The 17,161-nt window shown below is 46.9% G+C and overlaps 1 protein-coding gene across 2 annotated transcripts in view; it reads right to left on the bottom strand.

Annotated features, from left to right (window-relative positions):
* Positions 1-17,161, bottom strand: part of LOC125306822 (tyrosine-protein kinase CSK) — a 46,308-nt gene that overhangs the window by 10,066 nt on the left and 19,081 nt on the right. Inside the window, exons 2-6 of one of the 2 annotated variants that reach the window (XM_048262383.1) lie at positions 16,198-16,331; positions 8,690-8,766; positions 6,104-6,217; positions 5,437-5,549; positions 368-587 (exon numbers count right to left, since the gene is read on the bottom strand). In XM_048262383.1, coding sequence (XP_048118340.1) covers positions 368-587; positions 5,437-5,549; positions 6,104-6,217; positions 8,690-8,704 — 462 coding nt within the window. In that variant the 5' untranslated portion in view covers positions 8,705-8,766; positions 16,198-16,331. The remainder of the gene's footprint in view (positions 1-367; positions 588-5,436; positions 5,550-6,103; positions 6,218-8,689; positions 8,767-16,197; positions 16,332-17,161) is intronic. The other variant, XM_048262382.1, reaches the window with a different exon arrangement.

Genomic DNA, 17,161 nt, shown 5'->3' with positions numbered 1-17,161 from the left:
TATGTATGTGTGTGTGTGTGTACATGTTTGTTTTATTTATTTTTCATGCACCTCAGCGGTTTCTGCACAGCAATGATTTGTTCCCCGGACCAAAACTCAGGTCTGATCACACAAACACACCTCTACATTACTGCACATACTGGACACCTAATTGTGCAGTTGCAAGCACACACCCACACACTAAAATACACAAGAGTCTTTATTAGAAGATGCATACCATAATAGAACACACACACACACCTGCACACTCAACAAAACGCAGATATTCCTGCAATTCAGCAACTACACATAAACACTTGTCTGCAGCTTGACAACCACACACATTCCTTCTCACACTCACACACACAGATGTGTGTATTAACCTCACCTCCACCAGCTGCATGAGGTTCTCAAAGAACTCCTCCTCGTCAATGCTGAGCTTGCCGTTGTGGTAGATGATGCGGTAGTGCTCCACCTTGCCGTCGCAGCTGACGCAGAGCGTGTAGTCGCCGGGGTAGTTGGTGCTCTCGCGCACCAGGTAAAGGCCCGTCTCGGGCGGGTACAGCAGACGCTCCGCCATCTCCCGAGAGATCTTCCCGTGGAACCATCTAGAAGCAGCGGAGAGAGGCACAGCGAGAGAGGAGAGATGAGTACGAGGATACCACCATGAACACAAGCATATTGCCCGCAGGTCTAGCACTACAAAGGGATCCCAGTACCTTCAGTCAGTGCCATGGCTTTTTAGGGCATCCACCCAACCCACTTTTGCACACCATTTAAACAAGGGCCCATGAGGAACATACAGAAACACTGACCAGCTACAACAGTGGGGACCAATGTAACACAGACATGTTCCCATGGCTACACCAGCAGATCAGAATACTGATTCACGACATTAACAAGCATATATTCTCAGGGAGAAGCCTTTGTGACTGGACATGAGCCTCATCACGATCATTATTACTAACACCAGGCAGGCAGGCGCACGCGCACACACACACACGCACACACAAACACAAACACACACACACGTACGTTTCCAGTTTCTTTTGATAGCTTGTCATCACTGTTTAAGTTAGTGATGGGCTAGCTAAATTTGAGTTCTCTATGTTTGATATGGAATATAAACCTCCCATTCTATACACCTTAGCTTTGGCATGTTGGGCTTTATGTTAGTAATGTGCCATGAAAGTCAACAGATCCTAAGAGACTTTACACTGTACATGAGCACAGGGAGACTACTAAGCATTTGATAAAGACAGAAGGCTGCTTTCTGCTACAACAAAAAACACACCAAAGGAGATGCAAAGACACTTCAGAGGTTCCAGAAGCAGCTACCTGTTCCTTAATACGCACACAAAAACACAAACAAAAACACAAACACTATGCAAACACATCAAACAGCCTGTGCTATGCCTCTTATGGGACCTTGCCAGTCACTTGCCCCTGCACAGTGCACACCTACAAACAGAAACACACACACACACACACACACACACACACACACACAAGACTACAGATCAAAGAGTTGCTCCTTAACACACACACACACGTTGGAGTGTGCCTTAGAGGAGTAACTGCCTGGCCGTACTCAAACCCACTGATGACAGATAAACACACAAACACTCCTGCTTCGGGCTACTGGGTGTGTTGAAGAGAAGTGAACATCAACCCGACACTGTACTCACACAAAAATGTACACACGAGCTGCATTGCGTCTTCAAAGAGGCTAGAGCTGCAACTTGGATCTGCGCACGTGCGCACACACAAGACTGTGAACTGGCTCTGGGTCTTGAAGGAGTGGTGAGCTACCTGGCCGCGTGACCGGATCAACAGGGCGTGTTGAGCGACTGAGGAAAGGGGAGGAAACTCACCAAGCAGCAGTGCAATAACAGGAAGACGTTCCGACGCGGGGACGAGTGCAATGTACAGCCACACACACACACACACACACACACACACGTCATAGATATATACAAGCCTGCAGAGAACAGAGGCTGGCACTGCCATTTCAGAACCAAGACCTGAACCAGGACTAAATATAGTCTAGCTAATTCACACAAGCCTGTTGCAGCAATCCCAATAGAGAGACAGGGTTGAGACTCCTTAAGAGACTTGACCCTGTGATGGTGGCACAGTGTAAACGCACTACTAGGCCAGGACGGTGGCAGGTCAGGAGTCACTATATAGATAGTATCTTATAAATCTGGTACAGTCAAAAGAGCACACGTGCAGAGGGATTGAGTGAGGGACAGAGAGAGAGAAAAGGGAGAGAGAAAAGGGGGAGAGAGAGAGAGAGAGAGAGAGAGAGAGAGAGAGAGAGAGAGAGAGAGAGAGAGAGAGAGAGAGAGAGAGAGAGAGAGAGAGAGAGAGATGAAGTGAGATACACACAGACAGGCAGGAATGCTAAGACAGAGAGACACACACACACACACACACACACACACACACACAAGGGCCTTGTTCTTGGCTTCTGGAAGGGACCAATCTGAGGCAGCAATCCCCTGCAGCAGCAGTAGCAGTCATGGAAGTGTGAGGGTGTCTAATTGATTGGGGCTGTTTAGCAGGTAGATCTGCAAGGGTGGGTGCGCGTGAACATAAAGGGGGGGAACCGAGGCAGCGAAGCCCCATGATCAGAGGCTGAGTTCGAGGGCGGTGGCCAGGCCAAAAGCTGCTTAGTGTGGATTGAGATGATTAGATCAGTGGGGAGGGATACTTCTCTCTCGCGCGGTCACTCAGCGGCCTCTCTCAACCTCAAGCTTAATCTGACCGCACAGTCATCCGAGACGCAAACACTCTGGAACAACAAACACACAAACATACACACACAGCCAGTGGGAGGGAGAGAAAGAGAGAGAGAGAAAGGAGAAGAGAGAGTTTCTGTGGCTGCCGTTCCATCCAAATCATCTCCACATTTTCAGTGCATTTATAAAATTTGGCTAAAGAAAATGCGAGTCTGTGCACATTTTCTACCCACTTCCTAATCCAAGAAAGGGGGTAGTGAATAGCTGTGGGCTCAAAACTGGGAACTTCACTGTAAACAGCTATGAAAATCGCAACAAATGCGAGTTGATGCAATTAAATGTTTCCATCAACTTAAGTTGCATTATGCCCTACCTGAATCAGAACAGAGAGAGCAGAGAAAACAGGAGACAGAAAACAAGAGTGAGGAAAGGGGATTTGCCATGTGAACAAAGCACAAACAGTGAGAAAGATGAAGATGAGAGAGAGCGAGAGAGAGGGAGAGAGCGATTGGGAGAGAGAGACAGAGAGAGAGAGAGAGAAAAACAAACTGGCATGGAGACAAGAGTGATGGAGAGATTGTGAGGAGGTACAGAAGGATGGAGTGACAGAGTATGAGAGAATAATAGACAACCGATTTAGAGCAGGGAGTCATGCGAGTCAACACACACACACACACACACACACACGAGGGCAAAGGCAGGGTAGGGGAAAGGAACGGGGCAGGAAAGGTAGAGAAGCTTAACTCTTTCTATTTTCTTGCAAAAGGACGGGCAGAAAGCAGGAAAGTGAGGGAAAACACAAAACAACAACAGAGTTAGCAGCCTGGTGATGAATAGACACACAGAGCCTGACTCTCACACAGAGCCTGACTCTCACACAGAGCCTGACTCTCACACAGAGCCTGACTCTCACACAGAGCCTGACTCTCACACAGAGCCTGACTCTCACACAGAGCCTGACTCTCACACAGAGCCTGACTCTCACACAGAGCCTGACTCTCACACAGAGCCTGACTCTCACACAGAGCCTGACTCTCACACAGAGCCTGACTCTCACACAGAGCAGACCGAGATGCTCAGGGAGGTGGGAGCGACACACACAGAGGAAGCAGGAGACGGGACAATGGACAAATGGACGAGTATCTATGAGCCCAGATACATGTTAGGCCCAATCTCAGAGGCTTGGCTGAGTGCTGTGCCTTGGCTGCAGTTCAGAGTTCAACCAGCAGGGGGCAGGCTGAGGCTCTCAGTGAACAGCAGGCATCGAGACACTCCGGCAACACATTATACAATAATACAGCACACAGCAGGAAGCCGTCTCCGCTCTGACACACACACAGAGTGATTTCCTTCACAACATTCTCCAGTCTACCCTTGAGCAACCCGTCTGATTTGACTTGTGAACCCACGGACACATGCAAACAAAGAAGCACATATTCTCACAAAGACCTCCATCCTTTGCCTCACAAACACGGGTACACACACATACACACACACAAAGAACTGCAACCACCTCCTCCAACGGACACACACATCCTCCCATTGCACTGTTCATACTCTTAGAGCTGCTGAATCCTCCCATTGCACTGTTCATACTCTTAGAGCTGCTGAATACTCCACATGATAAGAGGTGGCATCAGGGTCTGTGTGAGTGACTGAGTGTGTATCTTTGTGTGTATGTTCTGTCTTTCACAGTGTACCTGTATGTGTGTGTGTCCCTAAAGCAAACGAAGACGGTTTAATCCTGGTGTTCTGGGGCAGGTTTTGTTTGATGATGATGATTTGCCTCCATAATGGCTCTTGCGCGCGCACACACACACACACGGGGCAGTTCACAAGGGAAGAGACAAGTGTGCTGCACAGGACAGAATTATGCAAAGTGATGAGACAGTGAGGGGGCGGACACTCTCCTTCAAAGAGGCCGACACCAACCTGATGTACAGCTCACTGACCACACCTTACCAGCACTGCAGAGAGAGAGAGAGAGAGAGAGAGAGAGAGAGAGAGAGAGAGAGAGAGAGAGAGAGAGAGAGAGAGGGGAGGGAGAGAGATAAAGAGAGAGATGGAGAGAGAGATAGAAAGATGGCTAGAGAAAGAGAGATGGAGAGAGAGAAGGAAGAGAGGAAAGAGCATGGGAAAAGGAACTGTGGGAGTGTGTGGGGGGGATGAGAAGGAGAGTGAAGGACATGAAGAGAACTGGACTGATGATGGAGGAGAGATGGAGTGCACGGTAGAGCGGTCCTCACTGAACGATCAGCCATCTGCCAGGCAGGCCCATTTGGGTCTCAGGGCTGGATGAGGGGATGATGGTACTATGTCTACATGCGCAGGACACAGGTTGTCCAGATGTGTGTGTGTGTGTATGTGTATATGTGTGTGTGTGTGTGTGTGTGTGGGCGTGTGTCTGTGTGTGTGTGGGTGTGTGTCTGTGTATGTGTGGGCGTGTGTCTGTATGTGTGTGCGTCTACATGCGCAGGACACAGGTTGTCCAGATGCAGCTGGACTGGGGGTGTATGCACAGATCTATGTATGCACTGCATAGCACTCATAGCATCATCACAGCTATGTTATGGTGTGCTTGTATGCACGCCAGTATGTTTGCATTCGTGTGTGCATGCGAGCGAGTGAGTGTGTGTGAGTGTGTGTGTGTGTGTGTGTGTGTGTACGAGGAGCATGTAAGTGAGTCAGTGCAAAGAACATGGCATCTACTCACGGCATGAGACTGAGCTTGCCCCCTGATTTGACCCCCTCTCTCTTCTGGACGTAGTTGGCGGGGATGGTGCCCTCTCTGCCCACCTGGTTCTTAGCCTTGTACCAGTTTGGGTCCTGCAGATGTGGACACAACACAGCACAGCACAGTCACGCCACTCTCCAACACACAGGCCACTCTTCACTAATCCTGTACGATCTCAGGACATTACAGGATACAATATTACAACAAATGACACTAACTGTGCATAAGCAGGAAATAAGTATAAGTATATATATATATATACTCTTTTGATCCCGTGAGGGAAATTTGGTCTCTGCATTTATCCCAATCCGTGAATTAGTGAAAAACACTCAGCACACAGTGAACACACAGTGAGGTGAAGCACACACTAATCCCCCGCGCAGTGAGCTGCCTGCAACAACAGCGGCGCTCGGGGAGCAGTGAGGGGTTAGGTGCATTGCTCAAGGGCACTTCAGCCGTGCCTACTGGTCGGGGTTCGAACCGGCAACCCTCCGGTTACAAGTCCAAAGCGCTAACCAGTAAGCCATGGCTGCCCCAAATGAACAGCAGCGTAAATTATGTTGAAATGCACATTGTTAGCTTTACAAGTTACATTTTTCTATCAATTCTAGAGCGGCGCGCTCTAGAAACTTTGGTTCCTACGCACCTTGGTGACACCGATGATGGTGAGCACGTCTCCCTTGAAGAAGGGCAGGTCCTGACCCGTGGTGCCCTGGAAGTTATATTTGGCCACACACTCTGTGCCGGGTGGCCAGGCTGCCTGTGGGGACAGAAGGAAAGAGAGACCGGCATGATGGGTAATGTAGTCCATGTTTCAGCGTGGCTGAAACTGTACTACAACTAGGAAGACAAGACTGGTTTGGGCTGGGCTGGGTTGGACTGAACACTTTGTAAGCATACAAATAGGAAGGGGAAAAAAAACAACCATTAAAATGTGGCCAAGTCTGTGTTTTACAAGTGCACTAGCAAATAGCCCACACATGTTGGAAACCTCAAGCTTCTGGGGAAACCCAAGAGGCAGCAAATAAATTTAACAGACCCTTATCAAAAGGAAAGGAAAGGTCATAGCAGTGAGAGAGTGTGTGTGTGTGTGTGTTCTCTCTAGGGTTGGGTATCGTTTGGGTTTTATCCGATATCGGTGCTAAATCGATACTTTTAAAACGGTGTTGGTACCGAAACGGTGCCTGAACCGGTACTTTGTTATTAAAATGTTTTAAATTAAATAGGTCTAAAGCATGAATTGCTTTTTTTTAAATTGATAAGACAAATTTGAACATGAAATTGAACTGTTATATTCAATTTACTATCAATATCTCATTGCTCCTACAAATAATACATTTAAATGGTAAAACAGCTTGCCATGCATGCACACACAATGGTAAGCTCTGCTTTCAAGTTTACCCAGTGTAGGCGGTTTGCCATAAGGTATGTTAAAACCGCTTGCCATAGAACTGCCAGGTCATGGACATCGGCATTTGCAAGCAAGCTAATCTAACAGGGAAAAGGGGCTAACAGTTAATTCAGTGTGTTCCCAAATACTTCAAGAAATGTCATGTCTTAACCCATAACACGCAATAGTTTTGAACATGTTAGGTTACATGTCGGTGTTGAAGTGTTTAGATTCCCAGCGTTAGCCTAGTAGGCATTTTAACAGCAACTATGGCTATGCGCTAACACCAGTCAGCTGAGTTTAATTAGCGATAATGTACGGAGATGGTTTCGTAGCCTCTTTGACAGCTCAGGGACATCAGGTATGTAACCTACATATTTATGTTTTTGCCAGCAAACTTTTAACATGATCTTCATATTCATTTTGATGCTATATGGGCCTCGTGCACATGAAAGATTAATATCATGCCATTATGTTGTTTAGAATTCACCTTACAACTTGCAGACAACATTTCAAATAAATGCCAGTTAGCGCATTAGCAAGAATATTGTGTAACATATAGGCTACTGTTGATGTTGTTTCATAGCCTTTTGCTAGTGTGTAGTTAGACCCACTGCTAGATTTTGACAGGAGCTCGCGAAATTGCTTTAAAGTAAGCTACCTGGGCTCACGCAAGCTGTCAAACACTGTCCACTGGCCTATGTGGTGCACCCCTCTGGTTTATACATCCAGTGTTAGCTATCGATAACTGTGTCTGGATGTGTTGCTATCAGAGCAAGACATTAGAGATGGTGCATGACATGCAGTGATGCCTTGTATAAAAAAATTAAATAAAAAAAACGCTATTTAAGCACCGAAATCCACGTTGTTGCAGTTACTACCGTTTGCGTCGGCACCGGTGCCATATTAGAACCGTGTTTCGGTGCCCAGCCCTAGTTCTCTCTGGTTCAGTGACTGTTGCGAGACGAGGCCGTTTCATATTTGATACATTTTTATGTTTTGCCCAGAGACAGCTGTTGAAACACAGAGCCAGTCTTTCAGATAGCAGCAGGTGTTGTTTAGAACAGAGAGAGAGAGAGAGAGAGAGAGAGAGAGAGAGAGAGAGAGAGAGAGAGAGAGAGAGAGAAATACAAAGATGAGAGTGAGAAGATGGACAGAAGAGAGAAGAGAGACACAATGAGTGTGTGTGTGTGTGTGTGTGTGTGTGTGTGTGTGTAAAGAGAGAAAGAGTGTGTCAGGACACATCTATATCAGAGAGGCACACAGCCAGACAAATGGGTTGGTGCCATGTAGCCATTTAATCCTCTTTCATCATAAAAGGAGGTAGCCGAGAACAAACGGCCCCGTCTCACTACGCCTGCATGTGTGTGTGTTTGTGTGCATGTGTGTGTGAGGGTGTGTGCGTGTGCTTTATTTTTTTGTGAAACTCATTTAAGAGAGGCGGGCAGGGTGAAGATGTTATTCTACGCCTGGCAGGATTAGTGCATCAGCACTGAGCCGTGAACAAAACTTCCTCAGGAAACAAGACGGGCATATAACAAACAGGCAGAGCACCCCTCTCTCTCTCTCTGTGTGTGCACTGTGAGCAAGGATATGCAAAACAAGAGGTCCAATCTTGGCTTCACAGCAATGCACCACTGACTGTCATTGTTCCATAATACAGCCAGCAGACTTAGACCTTGCTGTGTGGCTTACCATATACTACTATGAAAGAGTGTGTGTGTTTGCGTGTGACTGTGTTTGTGTGTGGGGGGGTTTGGACCTGTGAACTGTGTGCAAATGAGCTACCAGAGTTTTACACATGGTGATTCTATATAGTACATGTGTGTGTGTATGTGTTACCTGGATCCCAGACATGGTGAGGGTGTGGGGTAGAGGGTCTTCTCTCAGACGTCACAGTTGAGCTGGTACCATCAGAGCTGGAGGGGGAGAGATCAAGAGTTATCAATAGAGAGATCAAATTGAGACAATATAACACTACACAGACATCGTTTCCATGTTAAGAAGAGCAATCATCTCAAATCGCACAACCAAATAAATAAACACATACATAATAAATCACACAGACAACGTCTGAAGTTCAGCTGGACAATGAGTAATGAGGATTTGCTGGTTCGGCAGTCATGCGCGTACACACAACTATGGAGAGGTCAGCCCAGCTCTTCGATATGCAACTGGCATAGTTCATATTCTCTAGTGTAGGTCATACAGAGAAAAGGGTTGAAGGAAAAAAATAAGGGGGAGGGGGAGGGGGAGAGAGACTTTCCTCGGCCTTTCCTCAAGCCTGCCCACATTGGCCCAAAGCATGCTGGGAGGCGAGACGGCCCCACCTGCGCTGTGTGGAAGTTGACCGGGCAGCACCCTCCTGCTCGCTCGATCAGACAGAGGGGAACAGGAAGTGAAACGCAGCACCGGGAGAGGGGGAGGAAGTGGCTACTTCTGACGCAGATTTTCCGAAGGCAGGGAGGGTGGGAGGGTGCGTGGGTGTGTGTGGTGTGTGATTTTTCGGTCTTACTAAGCGACATCACTGCCGGAGGGGGTGAAGTCAGATGTTGGTAGGCATGATATTATGGATGACAGTATGGAAGGCAACACACAAATACACACACACGTCATCATCATCACACAGCCTACATACAGCAGTAGGGTCCATATCTCTGTTTCTTTCCATAACCTCCCCCCCCACACACACACACACGGCTGGGCTGCTGTATCCTGCAGAAACAGGAAGCTGCTTAATTGCAGACTGCAGCACATCAGAGGACAGACAGACAAATATAGCCGGGCTCCGTCAGCCAATCAGAACGGTGCACCCTCCTCCGCTACCCGACAGAGTACGCCTCCTCTCAAGGCTGCAATAAAAAATGGTAAGGAATGATGAATGTGTAGCCGGGGTAAACAGGGTCTGTGAGGAAAAAGGGTGGTGCCCCTGTGGGGACAAACAGAGCCTGCTTCACTCCTGTGTTTAAAACCCAAACACATCCCACTCAGACGGCAGACAGCACTAGCTCCTATTGTGGCCTCTTACGCCATTTGAAAAACACGGGTGATTTCCCAGGGTAGATTTTTCTAGTTCCTCAGTGGCAGAACTGAAAGTGAACCACTCCACCCGACCTCAAGGGGAACCAGCAGAACTATCAGCAGACTAAATGTACTCGATGTGCTGGCAGTAAGGCTTCTTCTACTTGTGGTCCGAGGGCAGCACCAGGGTCGGAACCATAGGGGGCCGCCAGGAACGCCTGTATGGTCAGAGGGTATTACAGTGACCAGTATCCAGTCAGCTGATCTTAGAACATGTGTTAGGTCAGCGCTCGAGTGATGTTCCACAGAGTCAGTCGCCCCATGTGATCAGCGCGTCAGCCCCACAGGGGAACATATGTGCCAGGGCTGCAAGCCTTTAAGCAACAGCTGCTCCAAGATACAAGAATGCTCATCCATAGCTGTCTGCAGATGTCAAGGATGATATGTCAATGTGTTTGTGTGCATGTGTGTGTGTGTGTGTGTGTGCGTGTGTGTGAGAGAGTGTGTTCACAAACTAACATTTTTAAAATGTCTTCCTGTATTGTGTACCATGGTTTGGCAGATGTGACTGTTTTGGAAAGGGAGGAAGAGCCTTGTTCATGTTCATCGTTGGTGTTCATGTTCCCTGAAACAGTCGGGGGGAGGCATGGAGGGCTCTGGTTTAGATGAACACACAAGTGATCCATCAGTGTGTGTGCGTGGGTATCAGGGGGAAGGATCTAAGGCATCCTATTGGGGGCAAACAAAGATCAGCCTTGCTAAGAGCAGCTTAGTATAAGACCAGACCAGACCAGTATGCCCGAAGCAACCAGAACCCAGTGCATTTAATCATGTGCTGCCTTCATCAACAATAACCCAGTTAATTTAATTGAAAGCACACACATACAAACACGCATAACGAACACACACACACACACACTGTCCAAATGTAGTCTGCCAGTAGCGGAAAGATATATGGCAGACTGGGGTTCTACTAGATCAACATTCAGATGTCACGGACTGCCTTCCTCTTCTCCCTCACTCACTTGTGTATCCCTCCATCTCTCTCTCTCTCTCTCTCTCCTACCCCCCGCTGTGATGCCTGTCTTTTGAGCAGCCTGCTGCTGCCATGGTAACCCTTCCTTAATGCACACCTTTGCCTCTACCCCACTCCAAATGACACACACACACACACACACACACACACACACACACACCCAACAAGGACAGCACCCAGGCACTGTGTTTCAAGGAGACTGAAAAGGCTAACACATATCTAGCAGAGCAGATAATGCAATCTCTCTCTCTCTCTCCTCATTTCAAAAAACACTGTTAAGTTGGGGGACAGTAGGGAATTTCACACATGGCTTCTATCCATTTATTCTTTACAGTAAACACATACTAATATCCATAACTTAAAAAAGCAGACAGAAAATTATTATACAATATTATTTACATAACTATTGATCATATTGAGAATAATGCTGGTCATCTTAAGGCTCTCATTATTATAGCTGTTATCACTTTTATGTATTTATTCACATTACAATATGGAGCTTTGAAGCTGAATGGCTAAATAACTTACTAAACAAAGCATTCACTGACCATGTGCAGACATTCTGTAAAAATTATTCACACATCATTAAATGTTTGTCTCTCCTGCAAATGAGCGCCAAATATTCATAAAGATCACTGACTCGGTGTAGGGAGAGAGGAGAATCTGGTTTGTTTACAAGGCCAATAAACTCCTGATAAGTCCATCAGTATGGCCATCCAAGGCAAATGAAACAGGACTTTACAAAGGCCAATGCAGGACAGTGGCCTGGCTTCTACTTCTCACTGTGAGCGTGTGTGTGTGTGTGTGTGTGTGTTTCCACCACAGGTGTGTAAGCCTGGATCTGCCTGAAGCCAGAATGTGCCCCACACACAAACACATACGCACACACACTCATTAGCCGGGCGGCTGTCAGCAGAGGCAGTGAGTATGAGATTAGAATAAACCAGAGCATCTGGTGCAGAGGCCACAGGTAACACACACAGTGTGGGGTGAGCGATTATAAATGGCGCGTGTGTGCCATTCTATGCAGTGGTCTCCAGATGTGCACGACAGCTGAGGCATCCGCTGCTTTATGTCGGATAAGTTGGTGAGGAAAAGAGACACACACAGAGTTGTGGATAATGACACTTGTGAGCTATAAATAGTAACCGTAGTAACTGTAGTAGTACTTCCCGTATTTCTGCTTGTCCAGACCCCACTGATCATATCCTTTCTCTACCTGACATCAGCAGCATCCCAGTGCGCACACAGACAGACACACACACAAACACACACACAAACAAATACACACAGACTCTACCCTTACATTTTAGACATGGTTTGAAGATCTCTTCGCTTTAACAGCTGCTACCCCTGGGCTTTGGCTAAAATACTGTGTTAGATAACTGGCCATATTACTGTCATCACGAGTGCTGCTGGCCATGTTAAACTAATGGTTCTACATGGTGCAGCGCGCGCATGTGCACGCGTGTGTGTGTATGCATGTATAGTTGGTAGCCGGAGCAGCTGTGTGAGGTATTTGGGAGAGATCATGGCTAGGTCAACAGCTCTACAGTTGCACAGAGTGCACCTTTGTGTTGTTGGTGGGGTGCTAGCAAGGAAGGCGCAGTAACAAATAAATAAACAGAGATTTGGAAATGTGACCTACTCGCTATGGAGATGGCCAACAGATTCTAACCAAAACACACACACACACACACACTGATGTGGCGCGTGGCTTCTGCTTGAAAGGCGGCCTGAGTCAAAGCAGTGTTTGTGCTCATGACAAGGCACTTCTGCATTGGTGGTAAACAGTGTGTGTGTGTGTGTGTGTGTGTGTGTGTGTGTGTGTGTGTGTGTGTGTGTCTGTGATAGCCTAAGGTTAAGTGACACACACAAGCAGGCCCTCCCTGGCTATGATGTTCAGTGCACGTTCCAGCTCATTTAGTGTCTGAGAGGCAGCGCAGATGAACTTTGTGTGTCGGCTGTGTCTGTGTGCGTCTGAATAATATGTGTGTGCGCCTAGAGTAAAAGTGCAAGTTTTAAGCTGTGCAGATGCTTACAAGTGTTTTTGGTAAGAGACAGGCCTCTTTCTGACTGGCCAGCTTTGTGTACAGCAAGGGAGGGGCTATGTGTGCATGCAGTGAACAGACAAGTGTCTAGCTGAAGAACTATGTGGGTGTGTGTGCCTGAACAGTGTCATGAGATTGAGAATACATACAAATGTCTATAAAGTGTGAGTGTGAGAGTGTGTGAGTGTGTGTGTGTGTGTGTGCGTGTCCCCTCACCTGTTTCATGTATGGCATGTGAAGGTCATGTCTGTATGTCTAGGTGTGAGATACACTGGCCTATTTAATGTCCATAGACTAAGGGGCATCATGTCTGTGTGTGCATGCAGTGAGCAGACAAGTGTCAAGTCAACTGTACATCCCACTCACTGGTCCGAGCAATGAAGCAAGAGTTTTGCGTGCAAGCCTCTGTGTGAGTGCGTGACAGCAATGTCTGTGTGTGTGTGTGTGTACGTGTGCATATGTTTGTTGTGCATAGTTTGTCAAAGTGCTACCAGAAGATAGCTCATGGGCAGAGATAGTGCCATTTGAGATAAGACAAAAGCTATCAGTGGACCTATGACACACTCACTCACACACAAACACACACACACACAGTAAGGTTGACCACAAGCACAAACTTTCATCTACAGTGGAAAAAACAACCAAAAATAGTTTCTCACTTCTCACAACCACACACATAAATATAGCTCTGGTGATAAAACACATTACAAAAACACACTATATACAGCTCACAAGGCTGCCATCCAGTGTCAAACCAAGGCTGTTGAAAGATTTTGTGGATTACCAGTAATACAACTTGATAAGCAGTGAGTGGCACACTTCAGGGTTGATTGCTGAGTCTTAGGTCTGAAATGAACAGAGATCTACATGCATTTACAGAGCATGGTGTCTACAGCACTTCAAGAGAAGGATGAGTATCACCTGCACCTGCCTCATGAACACATCATCATCATCGTCGTGATCCATTAATATCATATAGCCTACACGAGTCACACAGCCCTTATTAACTGAAGCAAACGGTGGGAAAGCATTCCACAGACTGAGAATGAGAAGAAACTACAGACAGGTAAACTCTTACAGATTCTGTACAGACTCTCTCTCCCTCACACACACACTGTATGATTTCTATGAACAACAGAGCATGAGAGAATCTAAGTGAGGGGGACTGAGGGTTTGAAAGTCATGATCATCAGACATGAGAGAGAGAGAGAGAGAGAGAGAGAGAGAGAGAGAGAGAGAGCATATGTGTGTGAGAGAGAAAACTCTGTAGCATCTCCAGGTCTGTGTCTCCAGTGTGTGAGGCTCATTAAGCGTGCTGCCGCCTGTGCCATCTGCTGCATGCCACCTCCCCTCAGCCAGGCCTCTCATCATCAGGCACACACACACACACACACACACACACACACACCTGCTGCACCCCAAGCTACACCCACCCCTTTTCTTTTTATTCCTCTACTTCACCCTCAGTCTGTATCCATCTCCGCTCTCTCCCTCTCCCTTCACTTCTCTCTATCAGCCCATCTCCATCTTTCTCTCTGTGCATTTCTTTCTCTCCCTCCCTCCTACCCACCATTTATCACATGGCTCTCCTCTCATTATCCCTCGGGTTACACTTCCCTCTCAGTCTCTCGGTTTCTCCCTCTCTATCTCCTCTCTATCTCCCTCCCTCCATCCTTGTCTCTTTGCCCTCTCCTCTCTCTGAAGGGTCTGTGCCCATCTGGTGTTCTGCTCTGCAGAGGAACCATGCCACTAGGCTCTGGGGGGAGCCTGTCAGGAAGATGAAGTTTTCTGTGTGTGTGCGCTTGTGTGTGTGTGTGCGCACTTGTGTGTGTGTGTGTATATGAGAGAATAGGAGAGAGAGTGAGCATGCAAGGGCATGTAGTTGCAAGAGTGCATGTAGAGAGAGTGTGTGTGGGTCACAAAAAGTGTGTTTGTGTGTGTGGGGGGGGGGGGGGAGAGAGAGAGAGAGAGAGAGAGAGAGAGAGAGAGAGAGAGAGAGAGTGTGTTTGTTGGCATGTGGCATACAGTGTGTGTGTGTGGGCATGTGGCAGCATACAAATATGTGTGTGTTGGTCTCAGACCTAGAGTGGCCGTCTGTGTCTTGTCTGGCCAACAGAATCCCTTAAGATCCCCCCCACTGAGCACGCACGCACGCACGCACGCACGCACGCACGCTTTTTTCTGACAGATATTGCAATTGCGATTTGCAATATGATTTTTGAATGTCAATAAATTGATTCAGCTCAATATTCCTAATGTCTCTTTAAAGGTGCAGTCAGCGATTTCAAGCCCATAACATCTTTTGTCACATTCAGCAATCTTCTCCTCACGATCAATAGCTGCCCATTCTGTGAGTACACTGTAGAAAAAAAAACGATCTCTGTAGGCAGCCCAGGCTCTGAAAACTGGAAACAAACAAAGCACTGTCCCCAAAGCAAAAACGAAACCCTGTGTGGAATTTCTCTGACAATACTGAAGGGAGGGGTGAGCTACCTCTCAGGCGTGTTTCATTTGGTCCTTGTTTAATATACAATGTATGCTGTTTGTTGTGCTACTTCTTATTGGTGAGGAGCATGCCTTGTGCATGAGAAGCACAGCAGTCCTGATTGTGAAGCTCACCAACCAAAAGTGCTGTGCTCCTCACAGTAAGCATGCTCACCTTCACACTCAAGGAGGATGATATGAATACAAAGATCATAAATGTGGCAAGATTTACTGTGCACGATCATTTGTAGCCTTTGTGATAATGGCATTGGTTCATATTGTGCAGCCCTACCCAGCATTGCACTTTTCCAAGGTTTGAGATGCTATGGTTCAAAGCTGAAGGAAGTCGTGTAACACAATAGTGTTTCCACTCTCTAAAACCTAGGCTGGTGGAAATGGTGAAAGCAGCAATTCTGTTAAAACACACGTGGAAGGCCACTAGACTAAACACAGACACACATTTCAAAAGCTTGTGTACTTCCTGGAATAGTAATAAGGAAGTGTGTGTAGGGTAAAGAGTAAATACATTTTTTTTTTTTTCAGCACAAATGGCTACGCAAAGCGCTTCACATCGACATAGACAACATAAACATTAAGTCTGGTGACACTCTTGCAGTGTCAGCAATGCAGAGCATGGTGTGTGTGTGTGTATCAGTAATGTGTGTGAGGCAAAACCTTACAGGTTTGCTGTACCTAACAGGCACCTAAACCTAAACACACAGGAGTGCAGCAGACTACAGCGACACACTGAACAGTACCTGGTGTGTGCGGACCTTGGTTCTGCTCAGGCTAGTTCTGCAGAACCATGTTTCTGGTGCAAGGGGCAGCAAAAAGGTCATGTCACTGACCATCTTCGTCAGAATGACCGCTGTCTCGGCCGCTCAGGAGCCTTCTGAGATACAGAGAGGGAGGAGAGGGAAGGAGCTGGGGCTGAGGGAATGAGTCACCTCAACATACACACACATACACACACACACACACACACTCTTTAAAACAAATAAAGTCTCTCCACAGATCAGCAAACATCTGCACATCTACTGGGGATGTACAGTAGCTCACCAGGGAAGAGTAAGCACACTGTTCTCAAGTCTGTATGCTCGCACACGCACATAGCACACAGAAAAACAAACAAACTCTCATACATGCAGGCACGCCATGCACGCAGGCACACACGCACAAACAGAGAGAGACATAAACAAACACACATCAGGGCTCAAGTCAAATATAACATTCCATGACTTTTCCCTGACGCAAAAAAAAAAAAACCTGAATTCCATGACCTATTATATAATAAATGGTAAATTGAAATTACTTCACCGACATTTCAGAGTAGCCATGCAGCATTCTAAAGTCTTTGACAAAGTATGGCTAACCACAACCACTCAAGCAAGCAGTAATGGAAAAGCCTAATAAAATTATAATCACCAATGCTGCATACCGGTTAAAATTGCATTAAGTACATTTTTAAACTGCAACAACAACATTCCCTGAAAATCCCTGACTTTGCAAATTATACAATTCTCTGATTTTGCATGGCTGGAATAGACTTTATTAAATTCCCATGATATTCCAGAAATCTCATGGCCCATGGGAACCCTGCAACACACACAAACATACACAAACACACACACAAGCGTACACAAACACAGCTCCCTTAGTCTCCGTGCACGGACACTTGAACCCATGTGAGAATTCTGGAGTGCTGCTCACATCATATGAAAC

Source organism: Alosa alosa, chromosome 14 (genome assembly GCF_017589495.1).
Source record: "Alosa alosa isolate M-15738 ecotype Scorff River chromosome 14, AALO_Geno_1.1, whole genome shotgun sequence".
NCBI classification, from domain to species: domain Eukaryota; kingdom Metazoa; phylum Chordata; class Actinopteri; order Clupeiformes; family Clupeidae; genus Alosa; species Alosa alosa.
Note: the sequence above shows the minus strand (reverse complement) of the source record. Positions and strands in the feature narration are given on the sequence as shown.